This window comes from Mus musculus, chromosome 14 (assembly GCF_000001635.26).
Source record: "Mus musculus strain C57BL/6J chromosome 14, GRCm38.p6 C57BL/6J".
NCBI classification, from domain to species: domain Eukaryota; kingdom Metazoa; phylum Chordata; class Mammalia; order Rodentia; family Muridae; genus Mus; species Mus musculus.
This window is the reverse complement of record NC_000080.6, coordinates 18,210,865-18,230,454: the sequence shown is the minus strand read 5'-3', so window position 1 is coordinate 18,230,454 and position 19,590 is coordinate 18,210,865. Positions and strand designations below refer to the sequence as shown.

Sequence of the window (19,590 nt, the reverse complement as noted above, 5' to 3'; positions counted from 1 at the left end):
GGTGAAATCCTTCAGGTACGTAAGACACTAAGGAATAATTGGCTGTTACTCTAATATAGTCCCAGCTCGAGGAGGGCTTCCAGCGGGCTGTACCTGAAGTCTCGCAACCCCAGCTCTTACAAAAGAAGTCAGCCTTACCTCCACACGTTGGATTGAGGGACTGACTTTGGTGGGGCCTGGGGCAGACATAGAAGGGATGGGTTTGAAGCATGCTTCTATTCCTTTGGTTAGAGCAACCACCCCATGGGTCTCTTGAATGTTTTTCTACGTACGGAGTGGGTGTTAAAGGTGCCCTCTGAATGCCAGAGTACCCCTCCAAGTCCCATCCAGGAGGGGCTCCTATAGCCAACTTACAGATGTCAGGGAAAAGATCAGGCCACCAAGTCCACAGGGGGTGTACCTCGGCGATTGTCCATACAGCCCTACCCCCCTCATTGAGTACCTTTCACGTTTGTTGAACTTTGACTTTGGGGGTTGAAGTCCTTTGGGATCGCTCCTGCAAAGCAGGCGCAACTTAAGAGGGTTAGTAGTCTTCTCCAAAGTCCACTCATCATGGCTGACTCCAGGGGGTGCTCTCTTGATGTGGGATGCGTGGACCCAAGTGGGGATTGCTTCCACTTTGACCGCTGTGGGCGTTGTCAGTAGCACCAAGTAGGGTCCCTTCCACCTCGGCTCTAGGTTCCCTTCTCGGTGTCTCCTCACCAGGACTGCGTCTCCTACTTCAAACTGGTGTGGCACCTGTGTGTCACCAGCAACATAGGTTTCTTTTAGCTGTTCCCAGACCTCTTTTCTTACTATTTCGAGAGCTTTTAATCGAGCCAAAAGACTAGAAGGAGAGAAAGACACATCCAGGCGATTCTTATCCCCTATGGTCATAAAAATGGGCTGGGGCGCCCCATAAATTAATTCAGATGGAGTTAGGCCAAGGGGTCCAGGTGTATTCCGAACCCTGAACAAGGCATAAGGGAGAACGGCTGTCCAATCGCTTCCACTGGACTCTAAGGCTATTTTAGTCAGAGTCTCTTTTAGCGTTCTATTTATCCTTTCTACCTGTCCTGAACTCTGGGGTCTGTATGCACAATGTAATTTCCAATTTGTCCCCAGTTGCCTGGCCAATCCCCGACTTACCTGGGAGACGAAGGCAGGTCCGTTGTCTGACCCCATTACCTTAGGTATCCCAGAGCGGGGAAGGATTTCTTCAAGTATCTTTTTGACCACTACATTAGCTGTTTCTTTCTTGGTGGGGAACGCTTCGCCCCATCCTGAGAAGGTGTCTATAAAAACTAGGAGATATTTATTTCCATACCTAGCCGGTTTCACCTCAGAGAAGTTGGTTTCCCAGTAGGCTCCAGGCCTGTCTCCTCGCAGTCGTTTTCCTTCCTGGAGCCTGCTAGACCCAGCGTTGGTAAGTGCACAAGCACGGCAGGTTTTTACTATCTCTTCCACAATTCTTTTTACTCCAGGAATGTAATAGAGGGAATTACTAACCAATTTTAGTAATTTTTTAGTTCCTAAATGAGTCAGATGGTGTATGTTAGCTAAGTAATCTCGCCCCTCTTCTTCTGTGAGGGTTCTTTTATTTATTTCCTCAGCAGCGGGCTGTTGGGTTCTCACCACCAGAGTCATTGGCCCTTGGGCTGCTCTTTTAGCTTCTTGGTCTGCCATTTGATTTCCCTTTTCAACGGGCCCAATTCCCTTCTGGTGTTCTGGGCAATGGATAATTGTCACCCTATGGGGCAGATGAACAGCTTCTAATAAGCTGAGAATTTCTTCTTTATTTTTGATATCTTTGCCAGCAGACGTCAGCAGTCCACGGTGTCGGTATATTGCTCCGTGAACATGAGCCATGGCAAAAGCGTACTGGCTGTCGGTATAGACATTAAGAGCTCTTCCTTCTGCCAGCCTTAAGACTTGAATTAGTGTGATTAGTTCCGCTTTTTGAGCTGATGTACCCTCCGGCAGGCTGCTGGCCCATATGCCAGACTTTAAATCCACTACTGCTGCCCCAGCCCTCCGCTTACCTTCTACCACAAAACTGCTTCTGTCGGTGAACCAGGCCATCGCCCCTGGCCAAGGTTGGTCTGTGAGGTCCGGATTCCAGTCTCTTCTGCCAGTATTTCTTCACACTTATGTGCAGGGGCCTCGTCAGCTTCAGGTAGCAGGGTTGAGAATGGCTGGGGGTGCAAAACTTACTCGCTCTGTCAGCAATAGGCTCTGGTAGTGGGTCATTTGGGCGTTGGTCATCCAGCGGTCCGGTGGTTGCCTGACGATGCTCTCTAGAGAGTGTGGGGCCACTATGGTAACATTCTGGCCCATAGTCAGTTTGTCAGCATCTCTTACTAGCACAGCCGTGGCTCCTATCGCTTGCAGGCAGGAGGGCCATCCACTGGCCACAGGGTCCAGTTTCTTTGATACGTAGGCTACCAGGCACTTCCATGGTTCCAAAACCTGGGTAAGGACTTCCCTTGCCACTCCATTTCTTTCATCAATGTATATAGGGTGAAAGGTTTGTTTAAATCTGGCAGGGCCAATGCCAGAGCCTGCAGCAGTGCCTTTTTGAGAGTTTCAAAGGCTAGCTGATGTTCTCTGGTCCAGGTGAATTCTCCTTTCTCACTGGTCCCTGGTTTTTTTACTGGAAGTAGAGGAGTGTTCTAAGGGGATTTGCATGGGACCAAAATCCCTTGTTGGAGCAGTTTGTTGATTTTGGGGCGTATACCCTCTTGAGCTTCTCTGCTCATGGGATATTGTCGGACCCCTGACTTAAGTTCAGTCACCACGGGGGGGGGGGGAACACCAGTTTTGCCATCCCCACTCCTCCCGTCTCTGCCCACGCCTGAGGGTATCGATTTAACCAGTCCTATAATCCCTCAGGGGGCTTTACTTTATTTTGGTAAAGTCGATATTCCTCCCCTAGTTGTAAAGACAGCTCTAGAGTCTGGGGCGCTTTTATTCTCCAGAAAACCTCCGGTCGATGAGAGGTGAAAGTTATTTGTGCTTTTAACTTGGTTAGTAAGTCTCTCACCAATAGAGGCATAGGACACTCTGGAATGACTAGAAACGAATGAGTTACTCGATTTCACCCTATGTCTACTACTTGGGATGTGGTCCATGTGGATTTTTGTCCTGTGGACCCGATCACCAAGGTTTTTTCATTTTTCTTCACTTTTCCTAGAGGTGTTTTGAGTACTGAAAATTCGGCTCCCATGTCGACTAGAAAGTCCACGGAGGTCCCCTCCACTTCTAAGGTTACCCTAGGCTTGGGGAGGGGGACCGAGCCCCTTTCCCCCTAATCTTCATCTTCTCCAAGAGAAAGCACCTTCACCTCTTGTTTTTTTTTTTTTTTTTCCGGACAGTCGCTCTTCCAGTGGCCTATTTCCTTGCAATATGTGCATTGGTTCCTCTCCAGGCGCTGCCCGCCTTCTCTGGGTCTCCTTGGTCCCTGCTGTCTTTTGTCTTCCAGGTTCCCTGACTGTCTACCTCTTCTTCCGTTATCTCTTTCTCCTACTGCGGCCAGGATCCTAGTCAAAACCTTTTCTTGCCTCCTGTCTTTCCTATCCTCATCCTCTCTTTTCTCTCTCTCTAACTTTTCATCTTCTGTTTCTCTCCTATGATACACTTTTTTCTGCCTCTCTAACTACATCCCTTATGGTGTAATCCTGCAAGCCCTCAATTCGCTGTAACTTCTTCCTAATGTCAGGAGCCGACTGGCCAATGAAGGCCATAATCTCTGAGGCCCTTTGACCCTCAGAGGTGGGGTCGAATGGGGTATATCTCCTCTAAGCCTCCATGAGCCTTTCGAGGAAGACTGAGGGGGGCTCAGTTGCTCCCTGCATAATCTCTCTTACCTTGGCCAGATTCGTGGGCTGCCGAGCAGCACCTCTGAGACCTACCACTAGGGCCCGACGGTAATTGGGCAGTCGTTCCCTACCTGGTGCCGTATTATAATCCCATTGGGGCTGGGTTAGCAGGAATCCTTCATCTATCTCAGCTGGAGTTTTTCCGAGCCTCGGGGAGAATCCTCTCTCTCTCCTCGGTTGTGAATAGAGTCTGCAGAAGCTGCTGGCAGTCATCCCAGGTCAGCTGGTGTGAATACATTAATGATTCAGCCAACCCAGTGAGTCCTGCAGGGTTCTCTGAAAAAGGGGGGTGATTAGCTTTCCAGTTATAGAGGTCAGAAGAGGAAAAAGGCCAATACTGTAGGGGCTGTCCCCTACACTCGTCTGCGTCTGGACTTATACAACCGGCCAAACGCTACCTCTGACAGGAGTGGAATTCTGCGTCCACTCCTCTGGCAGGAAGAGCACTCACTCTTCTTCACTCTGCCAGGCAACAGCCAGGTCCTCCTGACTGTTCCTTACCCCGGGCACTCCAGGGTCTCCCTCGGAATATCTTCCAGGGGTGCAGCCTGTGGGGAAATAGACCGTTGTCTTCCCACAGCCACTAGGGTCCTTACGGTCCACAGTGGCAGCTGCCAGAATACAGAATACCAGAACTGGTAACACAGGTGGGGCTCAAACCCACAATCTCAGAACTGAAAAACTAAGACACAAATTCAGCGGTGCCATACTTTGACACTTAGACAACAGACAACATACAAGACTCACACAAACAAACGCACCTCCAAGGGGTCCTTCGGGGTTCCTGGGTGTCACGCAGATCTCAGTGGGACCTCCAAATGAAAGAACCTAGTGGGGAAACCCCCACTCAACCCCCGATTCGGCGTGCACCCAAGAATCACAAACAGAACACAACACCTTGATGTAACAACACGAGGTATTTTAATGGCAGAGCTCCGGGTTGAAACGTATCTCACACAGGAGACAGTGGATTCGACCACTTGGAAGCTAGGGGTTTTTATATAAAAGGAGTGGGGCTGGGGGAGGAATTGGCACAGTTTCACATGATTGGTCCATTTAAACATCAGCAGCCTGTAACATTTAACTTAGGTTAGAAGAGTGGGAGATAGGGAGGCGATGGGCCTGCCCGGGCATGTCCTGGTCTGTTCTGCTATGTTCTCAGCCCCAGTTTCAAAGCTCACAAACAACTCTTTGGGCTATTTGACATACATTACATGAATCACAGGTCTCAAGTTGTATTTTCTTTCAGTCAGACATGGGTTTAAGGGTGATGGAATTGCCTACATTAATTGTGTGCTTATATGCATTTGCAATATATAATGTATGTAATTTGTTTGTTTGAGAGAGGTTCTCATGAAGCTCATCCGGCTTCAATTTGATATGTGCCTGGATGACCTTGAACTACTCATCTTAACTTTCGAAGTACTGGGAATACAAGCATGTGCCATTATGCCTGGCCTAGTAGATTATTACTTTTGCTTTTAAAAGTGAAGTGTAGAGGCTGGAGAGGTGGCTCAGTAGTTAAGAGCACATCCTGTTGTACTTAGAGGACCAGATTTTGTTCCCAGTACCCACATTGGGCTGTTCATAACTGCCATGAACTCCAGCTGATCTATGCCTTCTTCTGGACTCTGTGGGCACCCACATTTATGAACACAAACTCAGGAACATAAATAAAAAAAAATCTTGTGAAATGTGTGCTTTTTTATTTTATTATTTTATTTTTTTTTGGTTTTTCGAGACAGGGTTTCTCTCTGTAGCCCTGACTGTCCTGGAGCTCACTCTGTAGAACAGACTGGCCTCGACTGCCTGCTGCTGCCTCCCAAGTGCTGGGATTAAAGGCGTGTGCCACCACTGCCCAGCTGTGCAATTTTATATACTGAGAAGTTCCCTAGCCAAGGAGACGCTGTTTCCTCCCCCTAAGAGCTGTGGTTGCGCCTTATTCCTCAAGAGGTTTCCAACCTGGCTGTGAGTGATTGGTGCTTGAATACACATCCACTAATTGATTTCAACACAATAGAACAACATGGTTGCAATTCTGATGCCTTTTTTTATTCTTGTCTGTAAATGAAAATATCTGGATTTAGAAGGATTATTTGAACCTCAATTTTTTGCTGTGTGGTTTGTTTGTTTTTATTATATTATTACAACTACTATTGTGTATGTATGTGCAGTGTGTGTTTCTGTATGTATATGTGTTGACATGTGCACAGGTACACATGTATGTGGAGGCTGGAGGCTGATGTTCAATATATTCCTTGATTGCTGTCTACATTGTTAAGGCAGGTGGGTCTTCTTTCTGAACTGTGTGGGCTATTCTGACTCCAGGGATTTGCTGTCTCCTCTCATGCACAGGGATTGCAGGCAGGCTACCATGCTGCCCACCTGGCATTGGTTTTAAAATTATGTGTGTGTGTGTGTGTGTGTGTGTGTGCGCGTGTGTGCACACTTGCACACTTACAGTATTCATCCATCCCTGTGAAGCCCCAGAAGAGAGTGTTGGATTTCCTGAAACTGAAGTTAAAGGTGATTGTGAGCAGTCTAAATAGGAGTGTTGGGGACTGAATTCAGGTCCTCAGCAAGAGGGAGGAAAGTGCTCTTAATGACTAAGCATCTCTCTAGCTTTTTTTTTGTTTTGTTTTGTTTTTTGTTTTTTTGAGACAGGGTTTCTCTGTATAGCCCTGGCTGTCCTGGAACTCACTTTGTAGACCAGGCTGGCCTCGAACTCAGAAATCCACCTGCCTCTGCCTCCCAAGTGCTGGGATTAAAGGCGTGTGCCACCACGCTCGGCCCCAGCTTTTTCTACCTGTCTTCTTATCTGGGTTCTGGAGATCTGAACTCTGGTCCTCACATGTGGCACAAGCCTGTGCCTATGAAGCCTTCTTCTACCTCTTATATTTTTAAACACAGATCCCATCTTTACAAAAATTGGGCCAAAGAGTTATTATCTTTAAGACATTTTTTTCCTTTTTTATTAGTATTGAGGATTGAACCCAGGGTCTCATCCATTCTAGTGCACTATCACTGAGCCATATCTTTATCTCCTACAATTTTTATTTTCAAGTTAATACTCTCATTGCATTGCGCTTGATATTCTCCAGCTCCTTATGTTCACCATCATCTAGACTGTTGTCTGGAGCCCCCAGGCTTCCTGCTTATATTTCACAGTGCTTGGAATCTGTTAGTCAATGTGTATTTCACAAAGGCAGAAATAGATGTTAAAAGTATGTGGTGGGGGTAGGCTTCATCCCTATAAAGTGTGCTGAGAATTGCAGTATTGCCGTTTGCTTGTGGCTAGTGGAAAAATTGGTGGATGCAGGCAGATGGTAGGTGCCTATAGTGCTGGAGAAAGGTGACCATTGTCTCTTGTGTCTGCTGTTCATCGAGGAACCAGTGAGTGTTTGATGATGGGGGCAGAAGCACAGCGGACCTTGGCAGAGGAGAGAAAAATAACTTATTTGGTCTGGGAAATAAGAATTACTTATTTGGGAAAATTATAAGTTTGGCCTTGGTGTTAGTCTTGTAGCATTTTATCTCTTTAAGGCAAGAAGCTTAAAATTATACTCTTAACAACGATTTTAAACACTATTTCTCATCCAGAGAAGAATACAGCTTTGCAGAGGCCAGGCGAGTTTGCATAGGGGTTGTGGAGGTTACTTCAGTTAACTTACTGTTGTGTTTTGGGCCTCTGGTAGATAGGGTTATCTTCTACCTTAATGTTGTTCTTGTACAGTTGTATGTCTTCTGCCACTCTTTAATGTGGCCTGTAACTATGTTAGGAAGACACATAGTGTGTCTGCACAGAGATGGGTGTACAAGTGCTGTGATGGGTGGGTCCTAGAAGGAAGTGGGCTCTGGACTCACTGCAGAGTCCTGTCTTCAGGGAGTGTCAGAGCAGCAAGCTTGGGAGAATTTGTCTGCTGTTCCAAATGAAATCCCTGTTCCCCGTTAGCATGTGTCTCAGCTCAGTGCCAAGGAAGCCAGCTCTGGAATAATGGGGAGGCTGAGGACCAGTGCAGGTTTTGTGTGTGTAGTTTGCTGGTGTGAGCCAGGAATGTACTCAAGTTAGAAAATGGAAAGACTTAGGTCTGTGTGTTCTTATGACAGACAAATTACTGAAGGTTTTATCATTGTGATATCAGTGGGATATAACATAACTTTGAACTTTGTAGAGGGAGTAATATGACACATAAAGAATCTTTTGGTGTAAACAAAAGTAGTGTCAATCACTTTTTGTTTCTGAAATTAGTGACATTTCTAACAATTCAGTAAAGTAGTATATTTATCTGAGTAAAATCAGATACATGCATCATTTTGTATATGTCTACTTGCACTATTTTCTAGGAGGTGTGATTGCCTACATCAGTTCCTCTAGCTCTGCCTCCAGCCCTGCCTCTTGTCACAGTGAGGGTTCTGAGAATAGCTTCCAGTCCTCGTCCTCGTCTGTTCCATCTTCTCCAAATAGCTCTAACTGTGATGCCAACGGCAATCCCAAGAACGCTGATATCTCTAGCATCGATGGTGTTCTGAAGAGTGACCGCACAGATTGTCCTGTGAAAACAGGCAAAACCAGTGCTCCTGGCATGACTAAGAGTCACAGTGGAATGACAAGTAAGTCCATTAGTATTTTATATTATTGTCACTAATGCAGATGGCCTTTATGTCCCAGGCTTGTTACTTGGTGTCATACTACTATATTCTCCCTCTGGTAACCATGGTCAGTCATGAGGCAAAGTATCAGTGATGCCTTTAGAAGTTTCTGTCAGGGGCTGGCTGTTATGTGGTCCTATGTTAGGGTTTTACTGCTGTGAGCAGACACCATGACCAAGGCAAGTCTTATAAAGGACAACATTTAATTGGGGTTGGCTTATAGGTTCAGAGGTTCAGTTCAGTATCATCAAGGTGGGAACATGGCAGCATGCAGGCAGGTATGGTGCAAGAGGATCTGAGAGTTCTACATCTTCATCTGAAGGCTGGTAGCAGATTACTGGCTTCCAGGCAGTTTGAACTAGGGTATTAAAGCCCACGCCCACAGTGACAACACCTATTCCAACAAGGCCATACCTCCTATTAGTGTTACTCCCTGGCCCAAGCATATTCAAACCATCACAGTGGCCCAACTGTGTTTCATCTTCCCTTTACCACACACTTACAGAGGGGCCTTTCTACCAGACTCCTAGTACTGAGCATAGTCTCTGTGGTAGTGTTTGCTGGTTGTGGGATGGGTTTACTTTCATGAAGCAGGAGTTGGGAACATTTGGGATTAGGAAACCCAAGCAGGATGGCACTGATCAGTGAAGCAGTTTATCTGAGCAAGTGTGGGTGGAACAGGTTTAGTGGGGCAGGTAAAAAAGGCATGGACCTTGTCCATCTCTTGTTGATTTGAAGCAGCACAGCTCAAAACCTTTGCACCATTTTTCTTTGTGATGCTGGGGATTGAGCTCAGGCCTCATGTTCACTACGCAAGCACTCTTCAATAATTATACCTAAAGCCTTCTTTACATTTTCCTTTCCTTTCCTTTCCTTTCCTTTCCTTTCCTTTCCTTTCCTTTCCTTTCCTTTCCTTTCCTTTCCTTTCCTTTCCTTTCCTTTCCCTTCCCTTCCCTTCCCTTCCCTTCCCTTCCCTTCCCTTCCCTTCCCTTCCCTTCCCTTCCCTTCCCTTCCCTTCCCTTCCCTTCCCTTCCCTTCCCTTCCCTTCCCTTCCCTTCCCTTCCCTTCCCTTCCCTTCCCTTCCCTTCCCTTTCCTTTCCTTTCCTTTCCTTTCTTTTCTTTTTTAGATTTATTTATTTATTTTATCTATATGAGTACACTGTAGCTGTCTTCAGACACTCCAGAAGAGGGCATCAGATCCTATTACAGATGGTTGTGAGCTACCATATAGTTGCTGGGAATTGAACTCAGGACCTCCGGAAGAGCAGTCAGTGTTCTTAATCGCTCAGTCATCGCTCCAGTCTCCTACATTTCTTTCTCTTTTCATTTTTTTTTGGAAAAGATTTATTTACTTACTTGCTTTTTTAAATTTATGTGTATGTGTGTGAGCCTGGAAGAATATATGTGAACCATGTGTGTAGGTGTTCTTGGAGACCTGATTAGGTGGGACTGAGTTCCATGCTGTTGTTAGCTATCACATGGGTGCTGGGAACTAAACCCTGGTCTTCTGAAAATATTCTTAATCGTTGAGCTATCTCTTCAGCCATCACCATTCCTGCATTTTCTATTGATTTCTCTGCTTGAATTCTTAATTTTTTATCTAGATTTTTTTTTTTTAAGTTCTTGTTGCATGTCTGGTATCAGGTAACTACAGATTTACAAAAATTTGCTTAAAATTGTCAAAAAATGAAAAGGCTGCAGTTTGGTGCACTTGCCTGGTGTGGGCAAGGGTCTCTGTGGGAGTGGGGGGAGAAAGGAAGAGATTATTTTCTTCTGTGTGTAAGTGTATTGTTTCAAAGCACTTGCAAATTGAATGAGATAAAAGATTCAATTGGAAAAAGCACTTGAGTGATTATCCCAGCTTTTTATTTTCTGTCTCCTTATGCCCTAGAATTTAGTGGCATGGTTCTACTGTGTAAAGTCTGTGGGGATGTGGCATCAGGATTCCACTATGGAGTTCATGCTTGTGAAGGCTGTAAGGTAAAAAAAGCTTTTATTTCTTACTACTTATCTAATTCTGGGAGTAAAGAAAGTGGGTTAGGTTTGTGAGTGTCCACAGCTTATTTAGAAGGGGGCGGGGCAGGAATCAGCTGTTTCTCTTCAGCTTTAAGAGTCTAGTCAAAATAATTTTTCTGTCTCAGGTTAGTCACTCAGGGTATGGAGCAGTCAGTTCTAGTTCATTCACTCTCCAGTCAGGTACAGGCCTTGATGGTCAGGAAACAGGTATGAGCCAGAGAGATAGGGCAGTGCACTACCTTGTTGGAGCACTTCCTTTTTCTTCCTTTTGGAACAGAGTCTGAGGTAGTCTATGACTGGCCCAGAACTTGCTGTGTATGACAGTGGAGGATGACCTAGTACTTGCTATGTATAGCAGTGGAAGATGACCTAGCGTTTTTGATCCTGCTTCCTGCCAAGGGCTGGGATTATAGGCATAGGCACTGTGCATGTAAACCAAGATTTGAGTTAAGTTTTTGTCTGTTTGCTCAAGCTGATCACACCACAGGTGGAGAAATTTGAAAGTTAATTTGCTTCAGCAGTTTGAAGACTAGGGGCTGCATCTTGGGAGGCCTTTCTGTTGGAGGATGGAAGGCATTGAATAGAAACATCATGCTCATGTGTAAGAATGTGAACATAAGTGTGTATAGAAATGAGCCCAGCCCACATTTTTTGTTTTGTTTTAGGCAGGGTTTTTCTGTGTAGCCATGGTACTATGTAGCTATGTAGAGCAACCAGGCTGGCCTCAAACTCACAGAGGTCTACCTGCCTCTGCTGGGATTAAAGGCATGCACCATCATGCCTGACTCCTAATGTATTCATAACAAATTCATTTTCATATTAACATTAGCCAATTCAAGAAAGCAGACCACCTATGACACATGCAGCACTGTGTCATAGGTGGGTGTTAGTTTCTAGAACATGATCCTTGGGGAACATAGACCACATTAGCTCTTATCCTGTTAGGTACTGTGGACTCGGAATAACTGCTAAGTGTTTATTTAAATGTAGTGTGCTGAGAAATAATGCTTGAGGCAAGAGGATTGTTGATGCTAAGCTAGCCTGAGCTACTTAGCAAGATCTTATCTCAAACACAAAACAAACAAAAATAATAGCAACAAACAGTAGAATACAAATGAGTCAGATCATTAAGTAGAACACACAGGAAAGAGTTAATTTCTAGTGATTGCAACCAGAATCTTAGGTAAGCTCTTTGAGGTGGCCCCGCCTCCTCACGTACATCCAGAATCTCTCTTAAATCTGACACAACTCTTTTTTTCTGTAACCAAACAAGATCAACATGTGTTCTTGTTTTCTCACTGTAGGCTAGAGTAGGAATCCAGTTTGGCAGGATGTGGCAGGGTGAATAAGATAAGAAAAAATAAGTCTCTCCTGGGACAAATCTGAATGAGTTGAGTCTGGGAGTTTTTAATGACTAGTAAGTGTTTTTTTCTGTAGACGTAGCTCTTTTCTATTGTCTTAGAGAATTGTATATATATTTTAAAGAAAATGTAAAGTATTTTAAAGTTAAATTCATGCTCAGTTTGCAGTTAGATAATATAACAACAATTTGAATGAAATGTATTATATATTCTCTTTTAAAAAGTATCTTTTAAATGTGTATTACTGGTTTGCCTGGATGTGTGTCTATGTACCACTTGAGTTCCTGGTGCCCATGGAGTCTAGAAGAGGGCGTCAGATCTACTACAGCAAGAGCTACAAATGGTTGTAAGCTGCCATGTGGGTGCTGGAGAGCAGCTGGTGCTTTCAACCACTGAGCCATCTCTCATCACTATATTGATAAATACAAATAATTGATCAATATCTTGGTAGTATTTGTTTGAGACAGGGTCTTCTGAAGTAGCCCAGGCTGGCTTAGACTCAAAATCTGCCTTAGCTTTCCAAGTTACTGTGATTACTTGGAAATCAAGTAATGTAAACCATGCTAAATGCATACTTTTGGGGTAGTGCTGTGCTGGGAATGAGACCCAAGGTCTAACAAGTTTAGGCAAATACTTTACCTTGATCCACCTCATAGATTCTAGTACCCTCTTTTTACTTGTTTTGTTTTGTTTTGCTTGTTTGTTTATTTTTTAGTCCGGGTTTCTTTGGGTGGTGCTGGCTATCCTGGAACTCGCTCTATAGCCCAGGCTGGCAGAACTCACAGAGATCCACCTACCTCTGCCTCCAGAGTGCTGGGATTCAAGGCATATGCCACCACCACCAAGTCCTCAGTACCTTCTTAAAAAATGCATTTTTCTTAGCTCTTGCATAATTTAAAACAAGTATATAGTATCATAACAGTAAAATGCAAAAGTGTTATATCTGGTCAATATTTAATAAGATGTATCGTGTAGTCAGTTATAATATTAAGGGGATATGCAGTTTGAAGTGAATTTTTAGTTGTTTTTCTTGAGTTTTGTGTTTTTTCCTAGGAAAATTGAGCTTGGGGTAGATGAAGATCTGGCATAGAGCATATGCTAATGATTTATGTAGTCAAGATAGTTGTTTATATTCATCAGTCTGGGAACCCTCTTTTCCTGGATGTGGGCATGTGTTATAACATGTGCTGCTTACATGTGGCCAGGGATGTCTGGCATGTGTGTCTAGATTTAGTTGGTGACAACAGAGAATGTTCCAGAAATGACCGAGCTCAGCTATTGTAACATAAGGTTCTAGTGATAGAATCCAGCTATCAAACTGTCAGCTTTTATGTCTCAAAAGTTTTGAAAGCTGCATATAGTGGCACAGCACTTGGGAGGTAGGGGTATGAGGATCAGTAGTTCAAGGCTACCCTGGGCTAATTGAGATCCATCCACCCCACCTCACCCCCCCCCCCCAAAAAAAAAAAAAACAGAAAACAAGTTTTGAAACTTGCTTTCAAGATTGAACTTGTAGCTGCTGCTGAGGTATAGCACAGGAATGCCTATAAAAAAGGTACTTTGGGCCAGCACAAGGAATCTTCCACAGGAAGAGAAATTTTGTTTGTTAAGTGTTGTATCTACTGATAGATACCAGTAAGGAGCCAGTTAACTTTTTTGTCAAGAATTTCTTTCTTTGACATAGGTCTAGCTCCACATATACTAGCTTGATATGGGAATAGTTCTTGTGAGGATTTCACGTTTTTACATGGATAGATAAATCTTCCTTTACTTTAGGGTTTCTTTCGGAGGAGCATTCAGCAAAACATCCAGTATAAGAAGTGCCTGAAGAATGAGAACTGTTCCATCATGAGGATGAACAGGAACCGGTGCCAGCAGTGCCGCTTTAAGAAGTGTCTGTCTGTGGGGATGTCACGAGATGGTACGTGCCCAGTGCAGAGTGTTGACAGAGTGTGAGCTTGCTCATTGAGCTGTCAGCACTTACCAGGGCCTCTTTGGTTGGTATGTACAGATTCAGAAAGCACGTTGCAACCTCCTGTGGGTTTAAACTCACTATGGTGGAATGAGTACTATTATCTCAGAGGCAGCTATTTGCATGGTTGCCTTTTATGTAGCTTCATGTAAATTGACTCAGATTTTTCCTAAATGATTTTTTTTTTGTTTTCAGGACAGGGTTTCTCTGTGTAGCCCTGTCTGTACTGCAACTAACTTTGTAGACTAGGCTGGCCCCCAACTTGGAGATCCACCTGCCTCTGCCTACTGGGATTAAAAGGTGTATGCCACCATTCACACAACTTTTCTTAAGAGATTTTAAGTTTTCTTTTTCTGGGGATGAAGGGCAGGATTTATTTGACATAGAAAGATGGCTCATTGATTAAAAGCACACACTGCTCTTACAGAGAATTCAGATTCAGTTCCTAGTATTTACAAAGTGACTCACAAATGCCTGTAACTCCATACTAGGGGACCCTGATGCATTCTTCTCCATCTGTGCATCTGTGGCACAATATGTGATGTGAGATATATCTATATCTATATCTATATCTATATCTATATCTATATCTATATCTATACACACACACACACTTGCAGGCAAAACATTGATACACATAAAATAATATACATATATTTATTATGTACTATATTATCATCACCTTGGGTCAGGCTTTCTTAGCTGTCTTAGTCTTTTTAAAAAAATTTTTTTGAGGTAGGGTCTCACTGTGTAGTCCTGGTTGGCTTGGAGCTCACAGAGATTGTCCAGAGTGCTGTGTGGTTGCCCGGCTTTAGTAAGGGGCTGGTATGCTTTATATTGCGGTTCTTATATTTTTATGTTTCTTAGATTTTTGCTTAGGAAAAAACTCAACGTCTTTTTCTTACCCTTGTTTTGGAAAGTTTTCTCTTCTTTCTCATTTCCTTTACTGAATCAGTACCCAAGTTTAGAAAAACTTAAGCTGAGACATGTAGATATTCTTGACTTGTATGACAAGAGCCAAGGGTTTCAGAGCTAGTTTTGTGTCATTGTTTTATGTAAGCAGAGCTTATTAGAATATAGACGCTAACTTGCTTTCTCTTCATAGCTGTTCGATTTGGCCGAATTCCTAAGCGTGAAAAACAGAGAATGCTAATTGAAATGCAAAGTGCAATGAAGACCATGATGAACACCCAGTTCAGTGGCCACCTGCAGAATGACACCTTAGCAGAACAGCATGATCAGTCAGCACTACCAGCTCAGGAACAGCTGCGGCCCAAGTCCCAGCTGGAGCAAGAAAACATCAAAAACACTCCTTCTGATTTTGCAAAGGAGGAAGTGATTGGTATGGTGACCAGAGCCCACAAGGATACCTTTCTGTATAATCAGGAACATCGAGAAAACTCATCTGAGAGCATGCCACCTCAGAGAGGAGAACGGATTCCCAGGAACATGGAGCAATATAATTTAAATCAAGACCATCGTGGCAGTGGGATTCACAACCACTTCCCCTGTAGTGAGAGGCAGCAACATCTCAGTGGACAGTACAAAGGGAGGAACATAATGCATTACCCAAACGGCCATGCCGTTTGTATTGCAAATGGACACTGTATGAACTTCTCCAGTGCTTATACTCAAAGAGTCTGTGATAGAATTCCAGTAGGTGGATGTTCTCAGACTGAGAACAGAAATAGTTACCTGTGCAACACTGGAGGGAGGATGCATCTGGTACAGTGAAATCGATTCTTTGCTCGCCTTGTATCAAGGAAAGCTTGGAAGGTTTTCTTTTGGGGGGCATGTTGAGTTGGGAGGTGGGTGAGAAAGCCCAAGAGATTTCTAGAAGCCTCTTTGTGTAGTATTTTAGTGAAATGTTAATAAGCAGTGCATAAGGATTAACTTAATTTTACATAACAGTAGGTATGAGCTTGTGCTTTAATTGCTACTGTGGGGTTAGGATTTGTATAAAATATGATTGGTACAGAATTGATCCTATAATTCCTAGAAATATCTTTGGAAATTTAGGTGTTCCGATCAGTTAGTAGTTCATTAACATTGGAATCTTTTGCAAAAGAGTTGATCTTTTAGCTTCTTTGATTTCTTCGGAGAGAGATTTTGTTGCTTTTGTGGGGATGGTCTTGGGATGTTGCTTTGAGCTCCTGGGTTCAAGCAATCTTGTGGATCATTGGGACTTCAGGGTGCATCACTGCCAAACAGAGGTTGGTTTTTTGTTTTTGTTTTTGTTTTTGTTTTTGGGATTTTGAGACAGAGTTTCTCCGTACAGCCCTGACTGTCCTGGAACTCATTTTTTAGACAAGGCTGGCCTCGAACTCAGAAATCTGTCTGCCTCTTCCTCCCGAGTGCTGGGATTAAAGGTGTGCACCACCACGCCTGGCTCCAAACAGAGGTTTTAAAAGCCATACTGATGTAGTAAGAGTTTTGGAGATAGATATTTTACGGTTTGAGAAAAAAATATATACATATATAATTTATTTTTCTTTTCCAAGATAGCATTTCTTTGTATAGCTCTCACTGCCCTGGAACTCAATCTAGATCAGGCTGGCCTTGAACTCAGAGATTTCGAGTCTCTGCCTCTGCCTCCTGAGTCCTGGGAAGAAATATAGTAGCCTGATTTCTAAGATTTTATCCTGAGATCAGTTAATATTCATATCATTCAAATTCATTTCATCAAATTCAACATTCTACACAAAAATACAGTGTTTATGGTCAGCCAGAATTTCATCAGAACAACAGTACTCCGTATGTCATTTCCAGTTTAAACCATGAGGTCTTTTGGTGTAGTGCTTGCTTTCAGCTGCCAGGTAATTATCTTTTTTTCTTTTTTAAATCCTAAAACTAGTTGATTCTATTACAGTCTTCATGTTCAGCTTTCCTTTTGTCTTTTGCCAGTGTCTGAGGTCTGAGGGTAGTCTAGAAGATGCCTTAAACTTAGTGCTCTCCTGGTACTTCAGGTGCTAAGGTTCTTCTCTAGGCACTTGTAGGCTTTGTAGATGCTGGTTTCATAGCTGTCTCCAGGCTTAGGAATCCTCTCATTCCTTGATTCCTATGGGTTTAATGAAAATTTAAAGGCTGTTTTTAGTAATAGACCATGCTTCATACCGTTTTAGTGGTCTTGCAGCTTCTTTGGCTTCCTCAGCTCATGTTTAGAAGGTGTACCTCATATCCACAGTCAGTTAGTTTCCTGGCTGCACAGATGGAGGTCACTGGTCTCAGCATTGTTAAGGAGCTAAAGGATCAGTGATGCTTTTTCCCCTCAATTATTTATTTATTTTCATTCACTTTATATTCTGATCACAGCTCCAGTTCCTTCTCTCTTCCCAGCTCTGCCCTTACAAATTCCTCCTTCTATCACCCTCCCCCTTTTCATAGAAGGGGAAGCCCACCCTGGGACATGTAGTCCCAGCAGTGACCCTCTTAAATTGAGGTGCCTTATACTTTTGGAACTTGCAGTGTTTTTGTTTACTGAGAATAAATAAGCCCTGAAATGGGAAGTAAAGAGATTTGTGGCCTTACTCTGTTTGGATAAGGCACCGAGTCTTTCAGAGGATCATGTACTCAACTAAGAAAGGGTAATTATGGACTAAGGTGCAGCTTTTGTAGTGGAGCTCTTGTTTTGCTTGTGCCAAAAGACTATGGATTTCATCTACTAGCAGAGAAAAGACAAAGATTATTGATTATAATTGACCATAATAACCAGGGTGAGAAAGAGATCTGTTTTCAAAAGTCAAGGCCCTGCACATGCATGTAAGGTGGTCAAGACCCTGCACATGTGTGTAAGGTGGCAGCTGTTGCCCATTTAAGAGGGTTCTCAAGTTCTTGTTTATGCAGTGTTTGCCTAGGTTACCTCTTACAGTAGGTCCATAGCTGTTTCAATTAACTTGTCATAAGGCTTTTAAAAGCACATTGGAGACAGGGTCTCATGTACTCATGCCTGGCCTGGTACTCACAGAGATCTTTCTGTCTCTGCTTCCCTAGTACTGGGATTAAAGCTTTACAAGGTCATTTAAGTGTATAGGATATGTGTTTCTATTTTATTTTAAATTTTATTATTGTTGCTTTTTGTTTTGAGATAGGGTCTTACTACATACTTCTGTTGATCTTAAACTAAATGTGAGTACCAGTTGGTTTTGAACTCAGAGATCCTCATGCCTTTTCCTCCCTTGTGCTGAGATTAAACTCATGTGCCACCACATCTGGCTATTTTAATTTTAATTATGTGCATGTGTGAGTGTGGGTGTGTACACATGTGTGAAGGTGCTGAAGGAGGCCCCTGAAACTGCAGTTAATAGGCCACTGATGAGTGTGCTGGGAACTGAACTACAAGAGCTAAGCCATCTCTATGGTTGAATATGTGATTTGTAAAGCCTCCATTTTAAAATATTTACCCACTTCATTGGTGAGAACTCACACATTTTCTTATGTACATTGAAGATAATCTAATTGTATTTACTATGGTGAGAATTCCTGTTTTGAGGTAAGATGTATTTACAGAAAGTGATGGAAGGCCTTACTTGAGTTAGGAGTTATTTCATGTTGTGGTTTCTCATAATCGAGGTGACACTTTGGAATTTTTTGCCACTCTTCAAAATTTAAGAGTTTTTCTATTTCTTGTAAATTAGGTGTGTCCTATGAGCAAGTCTCCATATGTGGACCCTCAGAAGTCTGGACATGAAATCTGGGAAGAATTTTCAATGAGTTTTACCCCAGCAGTAAAAGAGGTGGTGGAATTTGCAAAGAGGATTCCTGGCTTCCGAGATCTGTCTCAGCATGATCAGGTCAATCTGTTAAAAGCTGGGACTTTTGAGGTAAGTTTTATTTATCCTGATTGTTGATGCAAAGCCATGTACTTAATTCTTTTTTCTTTTCTAAATAAATGTTGATGGTTCAGAGTCTCTAACAAAACAGTAACTATCACAGAATTCCAAGAAGGGAGGGACAGGTACATTGAGCTACTTGCGACTAGAGTGTTCAATTCTGTGACCCCAGCATGTAAGTTACAGGTTCTGCCGGTAGTTTCAGGTGTAGATGTATTGGTTTTTGCTTAGTGTTAGATACCCAAAAGCTGAGTCTAATGTTTACTATATTGAATACAGAATAAATAAGGAGAGTGGGTTGTGTGTGGCATGGTGGTGCATGCCTTTAGGCCTAGCTTTTAGGAGGTAGAGGCAGGTGAATCTGAGTTCCAGGCAAGCCAGGGCTACATAGTGAAATCCTGTGTTTCCAAAACAAGCAAAAGTAAGTACCCCCAAAACCCAAGAAAGGAGACTGGCAAATGGTTTTTACTTTACGAGAATATAGAATATTCAGCGACTCAGTAGACATCTCTATGCTGCCCTTTCTCCTCAGATCCTTGGCAGCTTGTCCTCAGTCACTGCTTTTAAGATAAGGTTTTGAGTAGTCCAGATTGCCTCAATTCCAAGTTCTCTCCCAGTTGATGAGTTTGGGGTGTGTTGCTGTGTCCTCCTGAGTTTGGGGTGTGCCACTGTGTCATCCTTCTGCCACTGCTTTTTCCCTTTTTTCATCCCAGCTTCTCTTGAAGAGATGCTTTGTGCCTGTGCTTGGACTGCCATGGCTGCCCCTTGTATAGGTGGGCTGGTCAATTGCTGCCTCCCAGTGGTGACTTAGAGGTCACTTACACACAGCTCTGAAATTTGAGGGGACAGTAATAGGTGAACATCTTGTGGCCAGACCTTTAAACTCTGAGCAGTTTGAGAAGGAA

General features: G+C 43.4%; 1 protein-coding gene across 1 annotated transcript in view; it reads left to right on the top strand.

The window, feature by feature from the left end:
• The window catches only part of Nr1d2 (nuclear receptor subfamily 1, group D, member 2), a 35,051-nt gene that overhangs the window by 8,652 nt on the left and 6,809 nt on the right, over positions 1 to 19,590 (top strand). Inside the window, exons 2-6 of the mRNA NM_011584.4 lie at positions 8,202 to 8,468; positions 10,399 to 10,487; positions 13,661 to 13,805; positions 14,962 to 15,581; positions 18,491 to 18,676. Of these exons, the coding sequence (NP_035714.3) occupies positions 8,202 to 8,468; positions 10,399 to 10,487; positions 13,661 to 13,805; positions 14,962 to 15,581; positions 18,491 to 18,676 (1,307 nt within the window). The remainder of the gene's footprint in view (positions 1 to 8,201; positions 8,469 to 10,398; positions 10,488 to 13,660; positions 13,806 to 14,961; positions 15,582 to 18,490; positions 18,677 to 19,590) is intronic.